This window comes from Besnoitia besnoiti, chromosome VIII, assembly GCF_002563875.1.
Source record: "Besnoitia besnoiti strain Bb-Ger1 chromosome VIII, whole genome shotgun sequence".
NCBI classification, from domain to species: domain Eukaryota; phylum Apicomplexa; class Conoidasida; order Eucoccidiorida; family Sarcocystidae; genus Besnoitia; species Besnoitia besnoiti.
This window is the reverse complement of record NC_042363.1, coordinates 2,770,427-2,791,251: the sequence shown is the minus strand read 5'-3', so window position 1 is coordinate 2,791,251 and position 20,825 is coordinate 2,770,427. Positions and strand designations below refer to the sequence as shown.

The following is a 20,825-nucleotide window of genomic DNA, read 5'->3' as shown; positions in this document are numbered from 1 at the left end:
CTAATAAAACATGTTGGCTCGCCCCGCCGCCAGTGGGAGGCTACTACTTGCCAAACTCTGAGCCAGGTTGAGTCAATGCATGCACAGCAAAGCTCTTCGCCTTGAACAAGAAGCTGCGCACACATCTTGCGCTCTTTTTCCACTGTTGCTCCTTCAGATAAGCGCCACATTTGGAACTTGCGTATGTTACGTTTCGGAACAGGAAGAGAGGCAGTGGTTCATTTGAGGATGGCACGAAAGACTGTCCATACCAGAGACGGCGCGCCACGGCATGCCCTTTCTAGCAAAAATTTACCCTGTCTGTTGCATAATACCCGAAGCACAATTCATTGCCTAGCCGGCACGAAGTATGCGGAGCAGTTTCACTTTGCATACTCGAAGACCGTCCACGCACAATTGAAGTTTGCGTATCGACACAATCGCCCAGTCACTCCGCGCCAGCCATATAGGTGAGCACCCGTTCGCCTCAAATCCATCGCTCCTCTCCCAGCAGGTGCAATAAGGGGCATTTCCATAGAGACGTGCGTCGCTCCAAAGACTATCTGAAAACCACCATCGTGGTCCGTGGCACAGTGCCACAAGCGGGGCTTCAGCCTTCAGTGCGGGCACCCTCTACATTCCATCGGTTGGCGCTACCTGTTCGTAGTAGAGTAAATGTGTGGATTCTGTCGTTAATGCGTGGTTCGTTCTCGCCTTCTCGCTTGTTGGCCATCGCTTTGTTTCCAAACGTCACCGGTTCCCCTGTATGCGGCAAAATAGGCCTCTCGCGGCTGCGCGGCTGTTCTGTAAGCCAGCTGTAGCCGTGGTGTATATACACCAGAGAGGCTCACTTCGTTTTTATTTTTTCTAAATTTTCAGAGGCAGCAAGCTTTCCTCTCCTCTCTATCCGCTTCTCTGCCGCTTGATCGGAAGCATTTAGCAGCGCCTGTGCGGCTGCGCCTCCCTCACTAGCTCCTCTCGGGAACGGCAGCAGCAGCGACGTGAGGAGCATGCATTACCGTCACAGCGCTATCACCCATAGGAGTCACGTGCGTAGATGCTCACACAGCGCTAGAGCGACGTCGCTGTCTAAGCTTGCTCGTTCCTCGGAGCCCGCGACGGGCGATTGGCTTGCCCCGTGGTGTGCTGCGACTGCCCAACACTTTTGAGAGGGGAGCAGGTACGACATCTCACCTGAAAAAATGTAGTTGTCAGAAGCGGACAATCGAATGTTAAAAGAACGGCAACTGCCTGCTTGTTTTCGTGTTGTGGTTAATGGGGAAGTGCGGAGAGGGTAGGGTGGGGAACAAACGATACACAAGTAGTTGTTACCGACATTTCTCCTTTTTCCCTTGTCTCGTCTCCCATTGAGCAGCGCCATTCCAGTGACCTCGGTGACCCTGGTCTGAACGCTTTCTTTCGCGTTACTTTGCGGCAGGACCGTTCACAGGAAGGTGTTTTTTACGCGGTGCAGTTGGCGTTGAGCCAGACGTCTTCGGAAACAGTGTTCTACACTGAACGTTTGGCATTTTGACTGCGCGGTGCAGCCACAACCATTTGCTTGACTGTCACCGACTGTAGCAGGGACTCAAAACTCAAACAGGTTACCCACACAACAGTGTTTGTTTTTCCATGTAGAATAGCTAGTATTAGTTACTTCTCTTCCTTTTGTGCTGTTTGCGTCTTCTTTAGTTCCCTTTGGAAAGAACCATGGAACCCTTCCACCCTGCATCTCGCTCCCCTCTCTCGGTCGCGGAATCAGCCGGGACTTCCCGCATCCGCTGTCCACACGCAGAATCCACAGAGTATCCGAATGCGGCAGTTCACCCATACCTTTCTCTACCGCAACCCGCCCTTTCTGTCTGGTCTTCTGAAGCCGCTGCCCCTTCTTCGTTCGATGCGCTTGATGGCCATGGACAGACGCTTCCTCCGCGAATCCCCGTTGCTTCACCGCCTGCCAGTGAATCGTATACCTGTTACCCGGCGCGAAGGTCTGTAACTCACTCTCCATTCCCTTACCCATCAGATTCTCCTTTCCTAGATGGCTCACTTTCTTCAGCCCTTCCCTATGGGGGGCCCTCGTCGTACATCCCTCCCGCCATCGTGGGACGAAGCTCCACAGCAGTTCAGCCTTCGTCCGCCACGGCACTAGATACCGCTTCTCGCTCTCATGTGGCTACAGAAAACCAGATTGCGTGCTCCAGTGTGGGCACCCTTTCGTCGGCCCCAGAGCGTCGCACCTTTGGTTTTTCACCTTCTTTCGCTGCACCGTCCTCTACCCTCGGCACAAGTTACCTCAGCCAACCGGTTTTCTCGTTGCCGCCTCCCGAGCCGGACAGGTATCCAGGCCCCTCCGCCGTGTTCCCAGCCTATTCGCTTTCTTCGTCTGGCGCAGCGCCAGGGAATCGCTTTTTTTCGCTTCTCGCAGCCCCGATTCGTCTCCTGTCCAAGCTGCAGCAAGGGGCTCTGCGCCGCCTGGGCCTGCGGATCCCGCCGCCTCCCGCGGGCTTCTCTCCGTTTCTTCCTCCTCTCCTTGACCAAAGTTCTCATCGAGGAGACGGCGAGGATCTGGAGAATCCGGCCTCTCTGCGGTATCACTCAGGAGCGACGTACGCGTCTCTCGCGTCCTCGACTCGCACGCGTCGTCGCTGTGCCCACCCCCGTGACGGATCAGCAGGCTTTTCTGCGACTGAGACGCAGACAGGCAATGCCGCAGATACGGCGACGCAGCTTTCTGCGCACGCGTCGTCTTCTGCGCAGAAGAGAGCTGCCTCTTCGGCGTTCGCCTCTGCGGCTGCAGCGCCTCTCGGCTCTTGGGATGCCGTCGCCGACTTGGATAAGTTTCTGTACGGGGTGTATAGGTACTGGATGGAGGGAGGCCTGTTTGCAATTTTGTCGGCGCATCTCGCGCACCTGACCGCGTTGGCCTTTACCATTTATTTCTCGTGGTTCCTCATTTTGTTTGTGAACTGGACAGGAATTGTCTCCTGCACAACCGAAGAGCAGTGCCGCGCGGTGCCGCTGTTGATCGCCTCGCCCTTCTCCCCCTGGGGCTACAAGCAGACGCTGTGCACTGTTTACGTCGTGTCTCTGTCCGCGTTTCTGCTGTTTAACATTGCCGTGTCTTACTTGAACTGTCGAGACGCAGTTCTCATTAGGACCTACTTCCGCTCGCGGCTCTTCATTCCTTCCGACGCCGCCCTCCAGCTGCTCGACTGGCCCGAAGTGACTGCGCTGCTCCTCAAGGCGCAGGAGGCGGCGCCCTTCTGCATCGTCACGAACGAGCTCTCCGCGCTCGACATCGTCAGCACAATCATGCGGGAAGAAAACTACTTCATTGCCCTGACTAACAAAAACATCCTCACGCAAAAACTGCCTTCCTGGCTGCCGCCCAAGCTTCTCTACACGCAAGTCATGCAGTGGAACATCCGCCGCGCCATCTTCTCCCGACTCTTTGACCGCCGCCAGCGCATCCACAGAGACCTCTTCACCCATCCGCCACACGACGAGTGAGGCAGGCGCCTTGAAATATTCACAAAAACGTGGAAACACAGATAACGCGGCGCTTCGCGACCACCAGCACAGAGTCCCGTGACCTCTGAAGGCTGGCGCTGGAGAAATAGCTTCTCTCTGCCTCTTTAGACACGTGTTCCTGTCGGATATCCTGCATCTGTTGTGCGTGTCTCTTTCTGCTCTCTAGGCTATCTCCGTACCAGTCTGCAGCGGCCGCGGCGCTGGCGTCGAGGTTCAAGTTGCTCGCTTTGCTGAACTTGGTGTTTCTAGTTCCGCTTTTCCTCTTTATCTTTTTCTTCTTCTTTCTGAAGCACGCGGAAGACTTCCGGCTCAATCGCCAGTCGATCGTCAGGCGCGAGTTCAACGGCTACGCCTACTGGGTGTTTCGCGAATTCAATGAACTGCCGCACCAAATCAACCAGCGGTGAGCGAACGCGACAGACAGCGACAAGTTTGCTCTCGCAGATTCGTAAAAAAAACGATTTACACAGACGAGACACACTAGCGTGAAACGAGTAGTGCCCCGCCACCTAGGCCTCCCGCAGTGGCTGTATCTCATCACAGAGTGAGGGGGAGACCTGCGCATGGAGGGCATTTCAAGCGTCGTGTATACTTCGGGGCTCGAACTGAAGGTATCTTTAAAAAGGAGAACACAACCAAAGACGGAGAGCGCAAGGAGCCGGCGGGTTTCGCGAGGCGGGCGAAGTTGAGCGCTTGAGGTGGCGTAACGCATGCCTTGCGTTTCTCGCTTCTTCCGGCTTGGATGGAAGACTCCGCTCGCACTGCCTTTCGATCCGGAGTGCGCACACACAGCGGGTTAGGGTTTAGGGTTAGCAGGCGAGTGGGGCCTGACAGGCGCAGTAGAGTGAAGAAAATGCGCAAGAAAGAGGAGAGAAGACGCCTCGGCGTAGGTGAAGTATCTGGCTTTGGTTTTTTCACGCGCACGATTAGCTGCGTCTTGCGTCCTTGCTTCCCTGCGTCGCCAGGCTGAGTCTGGCAGCTGCGGCTGCAGATGAGTATCTGCAGTTGTCGCCGGTTTCTCCGTCGGTATTCCACATTCGCCTGCTGGTGAAGTACCTGATCGGCTCGCTCCTCTCGATCTTCATTCTGCTCTACTTGTTCGACGAAACGCCGCTCCTCTTCATCAAGATCTTTGACCGAAATCTGCTGTGGTATACCATCATTCTCGGCGTCCTCTACGCGGGCATCCGAGATGTGGGATCCACCGGCAAACCAGACGCTGCCGGGGCACGAGGAGCTTCTGGACTAGGCAGCGACACAGGTAAGCCACCCCGCGAAATGCGACACTCATAAATACTTCAAATGCGCATCTACATACGCTTATATGCATATATGTCTGCATATATATATATATATATATATATACGTATATGCAGCGCTCTCCACGTGCACGTGCATATGCTGGTATGCGCCTACGTGCGTATGTGTGTTTGAATGTTGTTGTGACTGCCTGCAACTCCGCCAGCGCCACAGTCGCAGCTGTGGCGTGCTTTGTGGCGCCCGCTGTGTCTCCCGTGTTCCTGTCTGCGTCCCATTAAATTCGGAATTCGTCGCTGCACAGGCGTGCATTCTCCACGACTTCAGGCGGTCTAGCGAGCCGCTCTGCGGGGGGAGGGTGGTGTCGCTTTCCATCTAGAGCGGAGACTCCGTGCCTCTCTCTCGCTTCATGGTCGCCCGGTGCTGGACATCTATGCTCGCCACTGTTCAAACCGACACACACGTGGGCCGTGTGTATATACAAAGGGCGCCGTTGCTTGTCTGGTTTAGGGTTTTACGTGTTCCTTCTCTCCTTTCAATCTGGGAGTTCGATTTCTCAGACTTTACTCGCATCAGTCTTTGGCGTCGGCGTTTGTCTGTTTTGCAGTTCTGGCAGGTTCAGGGTGCTGTCGCGCGGTCAACGCGCCGCTGACTCTCTACGAGCGCTGCATGCGCGTCGTTCAGTTCACGCACCACCTGCCCGCCTGCTGGCGGGCTCCCGCGGGCCTCTTCGCGATTCCGCCGCCCGTGGCGCTTACGTCGGGCGGCGCGACGGCTCCAGGTGACTTAAAGAAGGTTGCGGCTGACTCGGGACGCGCTGCGTTTCCGCGCTCGCCTGCGGAGGCGCCGGTGGCGCAGAGTGCCTTCGCCTCTGCACCTTCGTCGCTCTCGCTGCTGCCGCCGGTGCCTCCCAGGCACGCGTGGCTTCCGCCTGCACACGCTCGGACCGCCGGCCTCGGTGCGCGCCTGGCACAGTCGGCTTCGATTTTCGGTGGCGAGGAGGCAGATGACGAGGTGCACCCGCGCGTGACGGGCGTGAGTAGCCAACACAAGGTGGTTATGCGGTCGTTTTGTTCTGCGTTCTACGGCCTGCGCATTGTGTGTTTGGTCGAGGAGCTGCTCGCCGTGCTGCTCACCCCGCTCCTTCTCTGGGGCTTCTTGCCGAGAGTCTGCGATGACATCTGCGCCTTCCTCTTCGCCGCGACCGCTTCGTCGCCTTTTGGCGACATGTGTTGCTTCTCCTCGCTCAACCTCGAAAAATTCGGCTCGCCTTGCTACCTGCCGGCCGCGCGAGACGCGGCGCCTCTGCGCAAACCCCAGGGCGGCGAGCGGGCGCGTCAAGCTCGACGCGGCTTGAGAGGCGACGACGGCGAGGAAGGCCTTGCCGCACGCGGCCCCCGCATGTGGTGCGAGGGAGAGACAGGAGAGCAGGGGAAGCCAGGAGGAGACAGCGGACGACGAGACAGCAGTCCGAGCCCAGAACGAGGCGCGAGGGGCCTCTCGGCGTCGCACCAGTCGTTCCGTCTGGCGCCTGTGTCCTCTTCGTGGCCTGGCGAGGGCGACAGCGGAGGGCGAGACGGGGCTCCAAGTGCCGGGCTGCTGCGTGCGAACAGCGGGAAGATCGAGAAGAGCGCGCTCACGTTTGTACTCACGTATCGCATTCCTCCACCGTACGACGACACCTCGCCCCTCTGGACGGTCTTCGCGTCCGACTCTCTCGCGAGCTCTATGGCCATTGTCGCCTCCCAGCTGAGAGGTGAGCTGGGGCTTTCCGTTGACTGTTTTCGCTGTCCATCCGCGTTCGAGGCTTTCTGTTGCACGCCTGGCGCGCTCTTGCACGTTTTTCTTTTCAGGGTCGGCGCCTCTCCCGCCCGCGGTCGCGGACTCCTTCACCTTGCGGCGGCGCCCGTCTGCAGCGGCTGGCTCTCTCTCTTCAAGCTCGACTTCGTCGCAGGCTGCGGAGCGCGACAGAAGCGACGCCGCGCTCTCCTCTCATGTGGCGTGTCCGCTGGTGCGCTGGGGCTACCCGGAGTCTGTCGTGCGGTTTGTGCGTCGCCTGGAGACGTTTCAGCGCGAGCAAATCGAGAAACTGCCCTACCTCTCCCACGAGCTGCCGCCATACTTGCTCGCGCCGCTCAACGCCTTCCCTGGCGAGGCCGAGACGCGACAGAGGGACGCAGAGGCGGGCGCGAGGGCAAGCAGGAAGTCTAGGGGCTGCACGGGAAGGAACTTGCATCGAGGAACGGATACGGAAACCGACGGCGAGAGCGCAGGCGGTGAGCATGAGACGCATGCCGCCAGAGAGCCCGCGAGGCGAGGAAGAAGCCTCAGAAGGCGGCGCGCCAGACGCAGAGCTCAGCGGAGAAAAGGAGACGACCCGATGGAGGACACAAGCTTTTCGTCTGAGTCGACACTAGAAGAATCTGAGGAAGGGCGAGGCGCGAGCGACGGCAGCGATGCAGACACGCCGCGCGCGTGGAGAGGGAAGCACGCGCGAGCGCCGAGATGCCGTCACTGCGGACACGCCGGCGATCTTGAGGCCACGACGGAGGGAGAGCGGGCGGAAGACACCCTCTCGCCGTCTCTGTCTCCTTCGAAGAAACGCAAACGGCGGAGCAGCAAAGACGACTCGTCGGAGACGAAAGCCGAGCGGTCTGTGGACGAGAGCTTCCTGGCAGATGGCGGCACGGGGGAAGGCGTTCTAAGGGCTCAGGGCGCGCGAGGCGGCGGCACAGGAGAAGAGGATGGGCTGCCGTCGTGCACGGCGGCGCTTAACACGAAGCGCGAAGGCAAGAGGAGACGCGCGCAGTCGCCGTCGTCGCGAGAGGGCGAAGACGACAGGAGACACCGAGGCAGGCGAGAGCCCAAGAGACCGCATGCGCGACGTTCCAGGCGAGGGCACAAAGGCGGAAGGCATATCGCCCCTCACGACTCGTCCTCGTCAGCCGACGGAGACGCCCGCTCTCCCTCGCCGCCCGCCTCTTCGCCGGCGTCACCGAATGCCACCGTGGACGTGTGCGGCCCGCCGCCTGTCCCCTTTGAACGTCAGGCGTCGTATTTCTTTTGGCTGGAGCGGCTGTACGAGCAGCAGTCTGGCAGGATTTTGTTCGCGACGAACCAGCTGAACTTCTTCACGCGCTGCCTCTTCCGCCAGAGATTCCCCTGCACCCACACGCACGACGCGCCGCATGCGCCCAGAGAGGAGAGAGGCGCGGGGAGCTGCGGCACACACCACTCGCGGTCGCTCTACGCTCGGCCGCGGCGTGGCGGTGGCGAGCAGCCCTCTCACGAAGAAAGAGAGGAGGAAGAAGCCACAAGCGGACGGGCGAAGCCGGAGGAAGGGAGCGAGCCGATGGCAAGGCCCCTTGCGGGGGGGGAACGCAGTCGAGACGCCCTGGGCGACGGCCGAGCGAGAGACGAGGAGACCGACACGAGAAGACGCGAGGCAGTCCGCCCACTCGCACGAGGAAGCGGAAGCACTGTGGACGCGCAAGAGGAGACAGGGTTTCAGCGACACGTACAGCCTCTCTGTGAGACCACGGGCTGGGCAGCGGCAAGCCCAGCGGCGAGCCCAGTGAGCAGCCCAGTGGCAAGCCGAGGACGCGGAGGCAGCGGCGAGTTCGACGCGTCTCAGCGTTTGCCGGCTTCGCTCATGTCGTCTCTCGCAGGGGGATGCGTGGCGTCCCCCTTCTCAGCAGCTGCCTGCTGCGGCAGACCGGAAGACGGAGCCGCGCGGGGACGCAGAAAAGGCGCCGAAGAAGTCAGCCATGACTCGAGAGGCGAATCTGACTTGATGCCATCCATGTGGTTGCCTCCCTCGGTTTCCACGCTGCTGTCGGAGGCGCGTCCGGGCTTCCTCGTTGCGTCGAGGGAGCAGAGGCTTTCGGCAGGGCTTGGGCTCTATCCCGCGCCAGACGCCGACGGAGAGAGAGACGCAGCTCGCCTCCAGAGTGTAGCGTCGCCTGCTGCATGTGCACCGAGGCCAGCCGCCCCCGAGGAGCGCGGTGGAAGCGGCGTTCGTCTGTTTGAGGGCGCAGACCGCGCCGTAAGCGAGGACAGGCAACACACGAGGGAAAAAGACCTTTTCTCCCTCGACTCGATGGAAGGACACGACGACGAAGTCGAAGTCTTCCCCGGTGGCTCCATGATGTGACGGTCGAGGACTTCCTCTGCGTGCGGCGTCTTCGTGCCTGGTTACCCTGTCTCTTCACGCCTGTGTCTTCTTGCCACCGCCGCCAGCGCGCCTTTGTATCAGTCTACGTGTGCACCCCCTCCGGGAGTGAGGGCTACTTGCATGCGCAGCAGATCGATCTACTTGCGCCTCTGTGCTCGAATAAATACGGTCTGGGGGCGGGAAAACAGCTGGGGGGCGCCCGCGTCCACGACAAAAGACGCGAGGTGACGCCGCGCGAAGCGAGGCGGATGATGTGCCACGCCACCGGGAGCCGGCAGGGGTTTCCCGCGGCCGACAGAGACACCCGATAGACGTTCTTGAGCGAGTCCTTCTACTTTCGTTCATGTGGCTTCGTTCTCGAGTCAGTGCCGTCTGGCGTGGAGGGTCACTCTGTCTGTTTTATCGCGGTGAGGTTTGGTCGTGTATCCATCACGGCGGCTGAAGACCTCTCACGTGCATTGGACTTGCGTCCTGTGTATTTTCCGTAGACGGGGGGGGGGGGTGAGAGGGGGGCAGGGGATTTTACATGTCGTCGTGGCGGCGCTTGGCGAGCCGGTGTGGCGCAAGTTTAGCTGAAAGGTGCCTGGCGGCGACGCGAAGGCCCGGTGGATGTTTCCTGCGTGTTCGAATCCCGATCTGTTTTAAATGTTTCCGCTTGGCACTTCGTCAGACAAAGGCGCTTAGGTGCATGAGGACTTCGGCACGTTTTGACGCGCACGGCGTTCGACGTTTCACAGGTTTCCACTCAACACTGGCGCTGACTGTCACGCACAGCGTTCAGCCTGTTGAAGCGAAACCTTAAAACTTCCCCGGTTAGGTTTCAAACAGAGGAATGGACACGCGAGGAGCTGCACGCGGGCCAGGAGCAAGGGAAATAAAAAATGCGGTTCTCTTCACATACAACGGCGTACATGTGTCTGACTCAATACATACACACATATAGCGATCTGGATACACATACGTACCTATTCACGAGGCAGCTTGCGCTGAATGCGAAGGGAGGGATCCTGCCTCGCGGGTGTCGCGCTTGGCTTTTCGGGAGGTTCTCTCCTTTCCCTGCGATTTCCCTTCGTCACAGCAGGCCGCTGAGGCTCTCCGGTGACGATTGCATGGGCTTGTCCGTCGAGAGCCAACTGCAGACAGGAAACGCCCGTTGCAAAGCCGATCTGGCTTCCTCCGGGGTTCTCGCTCACAGACAGCAGCTGTGGATGTGTGCGTGCCGATCGCTAAGAATAATCGACGCGTCGTCGTGCGGGTGGGGCCAAACCCCTGCCAGGCAATCGTTCTCAAGTGATGAGTTTACAGGGTGCAGCGCCAGCTCTATTCTGTCGGAGCGGCTATCGTTCTGACCCTAAAACCCTAGGGCCGTTTTTCCGCTTACGAAAGAAAGAGGTCGGCAGCGCTATAGGCTGCGAGTCGCCGCGCCGCCAGTTCGCCTCTAAGAGACATCAAATGAGACGATACAGACTGCGCAACCAAATGTTCCTCGTGGAAGGCGTCGGGGCGTCGCACGCCCTGCACATGCATGTTATGTCTAGCTGCCCGTAGGAGCGGAAACGCTATTTCTGAAGGAACCTCACCTTCACGTAGCGCTGCACACGTACCTCTACAGACTACACAACACACACAAAAGCTGGTACACAACGGTTGCCTGGAGCTACAGTCAAGCGATTCCATTCGTAACATGAATTACACTGCACTGCCTGCAAAATGAACAGAGGGTGTCGGGTGTTGGTTGGCCAGGCACACACTCACCGAAGGCGCGCGGCTTCCCGCTTGAAGAATTTCTTCAGCGCCGCCGGGCTGACGCCCACACCACTGCCGCTTTGATAACACAGGCAAGAAGTGCATTCGCTGCCTGAGGAGGTACCCTCTGCTGCAGGACCGGCATCCGTGGAGACGCTGAGGCGCAGCTGTGGAAATACTACTTGAGGCCGACCTCGAGTCCCGCCTCGTTCTCGCGCGGCGCTAGAACTGCTTTCCGCGCTACCCACGGGCGCTTCGTCGCTTCCGGCAGCGGTCTGTGGAAGGCGCTCCGCAGCCCTACAGAAGAAAGTTTCAAGCGCCTGCGGTGTGAGGCACAAACGCACTCTGAACAACCCTGAAGAGGACTTCGAAACCCGATCCAGAAATCTACACACAAAGCCTGTCGCTTCAAGGCGTCACCCGAGTTTCCGGCGAGACGCGAGCTCGCTCTGGCATTCGGGAGACTTCATAGACCTTCCTGGCACGCATACGCACTTGAAACTGGCCAGGGTTCGCCCCAACCCCGAACTACTTTCGGGAAATAACCCCCCAAAAAAACGCGGCAGTGGCGACAACGGTGACTGGCAGAGATCGGGTGAAGGTACGCCCCCGGCAAGGGCTCAGGGTTGCGGGCGCTGTTTCACTAGTCACGCTCCCCTCCGACTCTGCGCACGCGTGCAACGTTTGCTGCTTTAAGTCACAGAAAACAGGCGTCTCCCTCTGCGTCTCACACGTGCTTCCTACATATACGAGTTCACAACTACGAACACATCTATGGACTGAGTGGCTTGACGCGAAATATTTGTGCAGGAGGCTTCCACATGTGGTTTCGAACCTGGAGAAGCGTGAACGCAGCCTGCCCCTCCTCGGCGGTGGCGGGCGCCCTGCGGCAGAAATACCGCGAGATGCACACATGGAAAACAGAGCCCCGGAAGTCATTCAGCTGGAAACAACGGGCTGCACGGCTGCATTGCACGCTAGTGCCTCCCTTCTGGGTTCTGCACGAAGACGTTTGCGCTCGAGCAAAGGCACACAGCGCAGCACAACTGCTGTCTCCAAATCGACACGCTCTTGCTGCCGTCTCCTCCCCTCTCGTGCTGTGCCAAACACGCTACCTATGGCCACGGAGACAGGCAACGACGTCGGAGAGCAGGCGGCGGTCGACACCCAATTCGGACTCTCGAAGTGCGTCTGAGTCCCGCTGCCTCTGTCGCGCTTTTTCCGTCTTTCCCTCTGGAGCTTTCTCGGCGATCGCCGCGCGTTGAGCGCTTGCCTCGTCCGCCCCATCGCCCAGACCACCACGGCGCGTCTCCGCTCTGTCCCTTGAGTCAGCGTCGCGCGGCCGTGAAGCCTCTGCGTCCGCTGCCGCCGCTTGGTCGCGATTTGGAGCCCTCCGCTCCCTCCTTCCTTCTTCTTTCGCGCGCATGCGCGCATCGATTCCGTTCTCCTCAGGCGCGCAGCCCGCGCCGGCATCGCGCTTGCACGCAGTTTGCTCCTCCCTCTCCTCGCGCTGGCGGCCTCGCCGCGCGGCGCCGGTCTGAGCGGCTTCCGGGAGTCCCGCTCGCGACTGGGACAGCAGCGCGCCGCGGGCTGCCTGAGAGTCTCGGTGTGCGCCTCGCCCCCCACAGCGCAGCGACTCCTGCGTGGAGAGGAGCCGCCAGAGACCCTTCTCGGTCGCTCCCAACGCGCGCCGGAGCCACGCACAGACGGCGAGCTGGGCGGAGCGGCGCATCGGGAGAAGGGCTCTCTCCGACTTGCGAGACGGGTCGCGACGCAGGAAAGTCAAAATGTGGGGAAGATTCGTGATCTGGAGAGGACGGAACGTAAAGCCGCACGAAGCGAGGAAGGCTACCGAAGCAGCACGAAGCGCCTTCAAGGTGTCTGGCGACGGCAGAAGAGAGACGGAGGCGCATCACAGCGACACCGGATCCGCGCACCCACGAGACACACGCGAGAACTGCGCAAACAAAGACGAAACGCAGCCAACAGCGTGCCCTACTGTGTCCGCTCTTCCGCGGCACTGCCGCGGCACGTACAAGCGAACGCCAAGTACATATTCTCGAGTAGAGCTCGCGACCTACGTGCAGGTGAAGCGGGAGAGAGAGCCACAGCCAGAGGTCCTCAGCCTCTTCGTCCGGATATATGTACTCCCAGACACGCGCCTCGTTCTCCTCGTCTGTGATGTCTCCTTTCTTGTTTTCTTCTGTAGGTCTCGCACATTCACACGAGTCTGCAACACATGCGTGCGCTTCGCCCTGCGTGACTGTCGTGTCTTCTCCTTTCCTCTCTGCCTTCCCTTCTTCGAGGCGTCCGTCGACCGCTTGGACGCAGGCAGCATCAATTTGCGAGTTGCTTCGCGGCGCAAGGTGCAAGGCGACCGCTGAACGAGAAGGCGGCGGCGAGGGCCCGGGCGATGAAGACGCGAGCGAGGAAGGCGGCGCTTGCTCTGTTGCTCGCGGCAAGAGTCGCAGCGCATCGCGACGCAGCATGACGGTTGGATGAGCAACAGGACACTCGAAGATGAGCCGCCACCTGAAGACAGTGCAGGGACGAGTGCTTACGGGCGAGTCCAGGCCGGGCAGAGATCCCGCATGCCTCGCCCTCTTTTAACTATTCTACGTGCCTCGGTCAGCGTCGGGCGTGACCGCGAGATACGCAAATGCGCCTTCGCATGCAAGGAAGAAGGGAGGTTTCGAGAAGACGCCGGAAGGCCCGCACTGAAAGAGCTCCCTTCGGAGCTCAGCTGGAGACAACGTGTTCCCCTTGCAGCGAGGTGACTCAGGGAAGCTGGGCGCGCATTGCGCCAGAGCTCAGAATTCCAAGGACACAGGAGGGCAGGAGCCGCACGAAGAGACGCGCCTTCGACGGCGAAAAGTCAGTCACACACCTGACCAGGAGAGGGTGCGCGGGCATGCGATATACTTGAGCGTCAGACAGACGGCGCCAGAGCGCCGGCAGGCGAAACTCGGGAGAGGCAACGACGGGTGAGGCCGAAGAAAGACACGGCGCCAAAAACGACGCGGAGGACGGTGAAGAAGGGACATCGGCAGACCTAAAGGTCGCGAACGCCGACCCGCAGACAGCCACCTGGGGATGCTTCCGCATGAAGGAAATCTGATGAGGACAAACAACAAAAAAACGTGGCGTGCACAGGAAACGACGCGGCAAAGGGATGCCGCGCACGCAGCACCACAGTTGACGGGATCGGAGAGCGAATAGGCGAAAATAAAACTGGAAAGGAAGACAGGAAGCAAGAGGCTGAAAAAGTGGAAAAGCAGTGAAACAACCAGGTGAAGGTGCTTCAAGATTCAACTGGTTAAAAAACACAGGGACCTCAGTCAGAAATGTCACGATTGTTTGAGAACACTGGTCACTCAAGTTTCTTCTGGTCTACAACCCTAAAACATAAACCCTGAAACGGGTCGATCACAAAGTGCCGAGAGGAAATACAAACGCGTCTCTTTATACAGATAGATGTAGTGCTAGGCATATGCTCACATATTCATGAACACAGAGAAAAAATCAGTGTGTTCGAGTACGACACGGGGACCGGGCACAGCCGTATCGGCGACCAAGACACGAGCTGTCGCGGCACAAGCGGAGCTTGGCTTGGACCTCGCGCACACTGAACGGCGGAGGCCACTGAGAGAGAATAATCACCGAACAAAATAGACAGAGAAGCACCGGGAAAACCAGTCTGCGCACCTGCGTGATCAGCCTCTGGGGATGAGCGACGTCGTCTGCGTCCAGGCGGGCGATGAACTCTCCACGGCAATGCATCAAACCTCGCCGCAAAGCGCCGGCGACTCCTGTCAAAGCAAAAATGTGCTCAGGCAAGGCCTTGCGCAGGGTTCTATGACGGTACGCACAGTGTATGGCCGCGTGAGCGCCGCGATATAAACACTTATCTGTCAGCTGAGACCGATAAGCTCTTTGAGTCGCTCAGCAACAAACTGGATCTGTGCCTTGTCTATCCACCGTCTTGGGGTGCTAGCCCACTTATCCGGCAACCAGAGACGGGCTCAGCTGTCTGGGAAGCAACTGGAACGTGCTTTTCTGCCTCCTCGCGCGCAGCCTCTGCGGAAGGAGGGGACTCTGGCCCGTAGGTCTCTCCCGCCTATTCTGACTCCACACTCGCCTCGCTGACAGAAGCTGTTCAACTGTTTTTTACCTCGTTGCTTCGCCAGGCGCACGAGCGTCAGAGGCACCTCCGGCACTCCAGGTAAGGCCAGCTCTGCGCGGATGACAGTCTCCTTCTGGCGGCAGGCGGGGGTCTCTCTCCCCTCTGCTCTTACATCCGTTGCGTGCACTTGGTCGTCGGGAAGCGGTAGCTCTCCGTCGTCGTCGTCTCGTTGCCTCTCACGCCTCTTGTCCTCCTGCACACCGCCAGTCCTCGCCTGCGCCTCCGCTCCCCTTTTAATTCCTTGAGCGCGACTCGGGCTGGCGTTGACACGCGAACGGCCGTTTCGGCGGCAGCCCGCCTTTTCGCTTTCCGCTGACCAAACCTCGCGACAGAATGGAAGAAGCTGTGCCACCGTCTCGTCTGAAGAGCAGTCATCTACCATCACGACGTCGAAGAAGCCTGGAGAGAAAAGACAGAAAAGCCCGCACTGACGGACTCAAAAAAACTCCCGACCGCCGCCCTTCACTAGAGACGGAGATCTCACGCGCTTCGCAGACCAGAGAGAGAGAAAGAAAGACCTGGCAGACACGATGCAAACGCGAGGCCTCGTGGCTGCCTCGCATGTGACGCGCCATGTTGGACTCCAAAGACACCGAAAACGTTATCACAATGGAGACATGCGGAAACGGGTTCACTGGTAAAGAGGGAGAAACCGAAACGTGTTGAGCTTCAACCTCCGATCGCGTGGAGCTGATTCCGCATCGGTTTTCTTCTCGTTGTGGAAGCTACGAGAGTCATGAGTCGCTACATCGCAGAGGCAACGACAGACAAAGAAAACTAACTTCTGCATCAGCATGGCGGCGAGGAGACCGCGAAAAACAGAACCACGTCCGCGACCAGTCAACGCGAAAACCTTCGACAACGGAAGGCGGGAGAAGCATGAAGAGGTTGCCTTCGGGAGCGCTTGCAGGCAACTCCACGCAAAAACGGACCGGACGTCACAGAGAGACGCGTAGGCAACGCAACAGCCCCTCCGCGACCTAACGGGGAAACGTGAAAGGCGGAAGCAGTAGAGTGCGTGCGTCCGCCTTCTGCGATATCAAGAAAGCTGACTACAGCGCCATGGCATGTAGTCCGTTTCTGTCTGCTTTTTTCGAGTTTGTTTCCGAGAGGCAGAGAAGGACTCGAGTACCCACCTGGCGGGCAGTGGGTCTGGCACACCGCGCTGCGGAGGGCCGCGAGGATCGTCTTCTCGCCGTTGTGCACTGGGATCAGCCAGGAGACTGTCGGCAGCGGGCGCGGAGACGACGCGGCGGGCGCCGCACTCGGCGAGGCAGAGCCGGGCGACGGCGGCGCAGCGGGCGCGACAAAGGCGCCAGGAAGGAACTCCACTGGGTACGACGAGGAAGGCGAGAAAGAGCCGTGAGAAAGAGTGAAAGGCTCCGCGCGAGGAGAGCACGGAGAGGCCACGCTGAAGCAAGGCGGCGTCGGAGAGGAAGGCGGAACGTGGCAGCAGGGAAGGCGGCAGTTGAGATCGTCATACGGAAAGAAAGAAGCCGTGGGCAGCGGAAACGGAAACCAATCCTCCAACGGGAGAGAGAGTGACGAGGGCGAGAACGACAACAGCGCGCTGGGGCTCTCGCGGCGCAGCGCGGCCTCGCGCTCACGCTGCGACCTTCGCCACCGATCGACGCCGACGCGGAAGTACCGATCGAGAGCTTCACAGCTCCAGCTGTCTTCTCCCGGTTCTCCGCACAGTCCTGCCTCTTCGGTTCTTTGTCTAAAGAGTGCCTCTGGGCTCCCTCCGTTCGCAGTCCTCGCACACACGCTTTCGCACTCCCCGTCGTGCGCCTTTTGCTCAGGCTCGCGCCGCGCAGGCACACTCGTGCTTTGCTTCATCGCGTCTCGCTTTTCGCGCTCCTCGCCGCGTGCGTCGTCCGCTCTGACGGCGTCTTTCGCTTCCTGCTCTCCGTCTTCCGATCGCATCTGTGGGGTGTCTCTGCTTTTCGCGTTGCCTTCGCCCCTGCGTGGACTTTCGCCGCCTCTCAGGTTCCCCGTCTGCCTCTGCCTGCGGCTCCTGGAGGAGCGATACACCGGGTTCGCATAGAGCTCTTGCACTCGATTGACCTGAGCAGACAAAATAATCGAAACATAAAAATGACGCACTGGGGCCATTGAACCCGGACGCGTAGGACCCAGGAACAGACGGAGCGTGGGTATCCATTTCCTCATCCGCTTCGCTTCATCGCCTTCGGAGAGGCGCCTGCCTCCCTGTGGCGCAAGGGGATCCTCGGGGGCTATGAAGACCCCATAACAGGCGGAGGCACTGGCGTTTGCGCCAGCCAGACTGTTACAGGCCTTACTGTGAGCACGACGCACGCGGGTGCGAGTGGAAAAGCAATCGAGGGATGGAGGTCGCTGTGACTCGCGCGGGCGTTTGGCGCCTTGCACTTCGTGAAGTGGCGGTTGCCTGCGGGCAGAGGCCGCAGCAATGCAAAAGAGAAGTTCTGCATTCGAATGCGGAAAAGCCAAACGCTGAGAGACACTCCACTCTACCAAACCCGCTGAAGTGAGTGCCGACTCCGAGGAAAAACTCCGCGAAAGGAAAGCAAAAACTACAACAGGAAATTACAAAGAAGACCAGACGCGCGACAACACACTCAGAAGAGCAGTCCCTTCACTAGCTCCGCTGAAGGGTCTCGTGTCTATCTTCCGTTCGTGCTGCGAAGGAAAGAGAAAGGCCGGCGGAGCCGTCACCTTACCAGCCACTTCGAGGCGATTCGGATGCGTCAGCGCCGCAGGCTCGACGCGCTGGAGAGTCTGCGAAGGAAGCACACTCCAGCCTGGTTCACTCATGCATGCGCCTAGCGACACGCCGACGCGTCAGCATTCTCACAAGCGAACCTAGAGCCTCCTACACATTTCACGCTTAGATGCGTTGGCTATCCAGGTGTGCCCGTACACACTTACATACATACAAACATGCATATATATATGCATGGATATGTATGTGAACACATATGCATGTATGCATGCCACGACGCTCGCCAACAGACTGGGAGAGAGACGCACGTCCGTGCCTGTGTCCTGAACCAGATACAAAGGCACTGCAGAGGCCCTGAGGCCTGCGAGCTGTCAGCCGCTCCCCAGCGAAGCAACGTACACTCGACGCTGCTTCTAAGCCTGTAGCGCCGTTCTGGCTGGCGACCGCGGCGTGAGCCACCAAGCGCCCCCCTGAATCTTTATGTTCTTAATGTCTGCTTTGTACGGAGGATGTTACACTTACTAAAATGGGATTCCTAGGTTTATATAAACTACCTTTTTCTGGGGAGTATATACTACGAGGCATATGAACACCAGGGCGCCTCAGCTTCTGGAGAGGTTTGAGAGGGACGCTCCGGACGCAAATAGTTCAGCCGCTTCTCTCACCTGGAAGAGAAGAAGCAAATCCTCAGATCGGTACAGGGAACAGCTGAGGTCGAGAGCCATCGCGAAGTCGCCTTCACACCGCTGCCTGAAACTCAAACAGAGATGACCTGAAAACGCCAAAAGATCCCCAGGGCATGCGTGGCTTCTTCCTAGGGAGGAAGGCCAGCGACCAGCAGACACAGACTTGACCTCACGACGCTGCGTGTAGATGTGCACATCTCACTGTCAAACATGTGTTATTCATAATTTGTATACATTTGTAAATGTATATAGCTAAATATATTTAAGTATATATGTAAATATATATAGATATAAATAAATATATATATATAACCGCACTCGCCCCCTAAGGAAAGGCACAGGCGCGCATAGTTCTTTTGCACTTCAGAAAGAGCGCGAGGAGCGCGACAGCGGAAGGAAATAGACGGAATGAACACTATAGGCTACGTCTCTGCCCGATGCACTGAGTTCTTGCAGAAGGAAGTCGCACCTCTCCACCGCTAAGAAAAACGACGAGTCTTCGCGAAGGTCGTGGCCTTCCTCGTATGGGAACGCACTGCCTTGACGCGCCAGAGAAGCGCGGCCTGGTGCCTTCTCTCGCGTGCTTCTGCCTTCGGAAAAACCTTCTCCGGCGTCTTCGGCTCCGCGCATCTCGTTCCCTCCCTCCTCGAGGACTCCACTGTCTCCTCGCTCCTCTCCGTTCCCCACTCGCCCATCAACGCCGCTGAGTTCGGTTTCGTCCCCCGCTCCCTGAGCCTTCTGCAGGGCATCGTCACTGTCGGCGAGGGCCTCGTCTCCGCCTGCTCTGGGCTCTTTCCCGTGGCTTTCGTCGCCGCCTTTCGCCTCATCCGCGTCTTTTGCGCGTCTTCGCGGGTCTCCTCCTGCCGCGGCGGAGGCGGCCGCCGGGATTCTCTGTCTGGCGCTGCTTCGCGCCGCGGCCGTAGCTGAAACGAACCTCGCAGCTGGCAGCAGAAGCAAGGAGTCTGCCGGTTGCGAGAACGCGAGCCCAAAGTGCAGCCGCGGCGACACGAGTAGAAGAGAGCGAGAGGCGTCAAGCAGGCGAACCGCGTCCGCCAAACACGATGCCCGCGAAACAGCACTCGGCCGCCGCCCGCCTGCGAACTCACGTTCTCGAAGCGTTTTGGTTTCAGGCATATCCGCGGCTGAAGGAGCCGGCGGCGCGTAGAGCCAGACACAGTCGTCGACCATGAGAAGAACGTGACTGAACGGACACGCGACACCGTAGAAACCTCGCTGGTAGTCGCCTGCAGTCAAAGTAGGCCTGTCGCTATCCCTCGCGCTTTCTTCACCTGATTCCCGCTTGCTACGCTCTTTGTCGTCGTCGGCGCTTGCGTCGAGCGCTAGAGGACTCCCTGCCTGCTTCGCCGCGTCTCTTGGCTTCGCCGGCGAGTAGGCGTCCGTCCCATTCCGCGTCTCGATGCAAGCAGAAGTTTCACGTGAAGCAGGCCGCGAAAAGGAGGCCGCAGCTGGGCACGGCCCTGCATGCTGGCCTCGGCAGAGTGAGAGTGATAGAGGACTCGTTTCGCACGAAGGACACGAGAAACAGTGCAGCAAGAGCGAAGCGAACGGGGACGACCGAAACACGGACGAGCCTTGTCCATATTCCACGGCAGCAGATCGCTTCCTGCCCTCGGCGAGCTCGCTCGCCTCTTCTTCTTCGCCGCTGGGCTCGCCTCGGCTCGACTGTCCTCCTTCTCGCGCCTCTGCGGCTTCATCTCCGCTTCGCGCTCCCGCACGTTGGCGGTGGCGTCCTTCTTCGCGTTCTTCCCACGCGTTTTCAGAGTGCAGAGAGAAACGCTTAAGCCTATACAGATGGCGGACGGGCTCCGAAGCGGGAACAGGGTCGCAGCCGGGAGCCTGATGAAAAGACGAGAGAGACGGAGGCCGCGAGGGAGGAGAAGGCGCAGAGGACGACGAGACAGAGGGGGAGAAGGGAACTGGGGTGGGCACCTCGCGCCGCCAATCTTGAGGAGAAATAGAGAGCTCGCGTCTATTGAAGCTGAATGAGAGATCCCTATCTTGAGAGGTTGAAGTAAGAAGCTCCTGGAGCAGGGTTCCGACAAGCCGGTAGGACGCTTCGAACTGAGGCGAAGAGGCCCGATATATCACCCGGACAGACACCTGGATGGGGGTGTCTGCAGAGGCCGGGGAGGAGCCAAAGCGACGCGCCGGCGACTCAGAGGAAGCAGAAGGGGATGCGCACTCGCGTGGCGGGCAGGGCGAAGGTGAAGACAAACTCTGGTGCGGCGAAGCGCGTGCACTCTGAGGAGGCACAGGAGCCGCATCGAAGAAACCGAGAGATGAGAAAAACGAGTGCAAACAGAGAAACAGCTGCGGAGCGCGATCTTTCGAAAACACCAAAACGAGAAGCGACCGCGACTCGCGCGAGGAAGAAGGAAGACGAGGTGACAGCAACGAAGACGAAGGCGCAGAAGAAGAAAAGGAAATAGCAGAGGCAAAATTTGGCACGCCAGATAATGGGTCTGCTAGGATGTTTTTCGCCTTCACGCAGGTGAGCTGCGCCGATTCCGCGTCCTCAGGACCCGCATCGTGAGGCATCGT

General features: G+C 59.2%; 2 protein-coding genes across 2 annotated transcripts; one reads left to right on the top strand and one right to left on the bottom strand.

The window, feature by feature from the left end:
- Nucleotides 1–1,689: 1,689 nt before the first annotated feature.
- Nucleotides 1,690–8,923, top strand: BESB_085110 (autophagy protein apg9 protein; the record flags this gene model as incomplete). The annotated part of the gene is made up of 5 exons (XM_029366861.1): nucleotides 1,690–3,488; nucleotides 3,680–3,916; nucleotides 4,479–4,774; nucleotides 5,378–6,526; nucleotides 6,624–8,923. 5 exons carry the CDS (start codon nucleotides 1,690–1,692, stop codon nucleotides 8,921–8,923), a joined length of 5,781 nt encoding a protein of 1,926 aa, XP_029217321.1.
- Nucleotides 8,924–10,868: 1,945 nt separating this feature from the next.
- BESB_085100 (uncharacterized protein) lies at nucleotides 10,869–20,822 on the bottom strand (the record flags this gene model as incomplete). Its single annotated transcript, XM_029366860.1, has 13 exons — nucleotides 10,869–11,010; nucleotides 11,526–11,574; nucleotides 11,806–12,292; nucleotides 12,378–12,497; nucleotides 12,772–13,222; nucleotides 13,743–13,804; nucleotides 14,396–14,499; nucleotides 14,862–15,272; nucleotides 16,010–16,940; nucleotides 17,177–17,283; nucleotides 17,576–17,633; nucleotides 18,243–18,327; nucleotides 18,733–20,822. 13 exons carry the CDS (start codon nucleotides 20,820–20,822, stop codon nucleotides 10,869–10,871), a joined length of 5,097 nt encoding a protein of 1,698 aa, XP_029217320.1.
- Nucleotides 20,823–20,825: the final 3 nt, after the last annotated feature.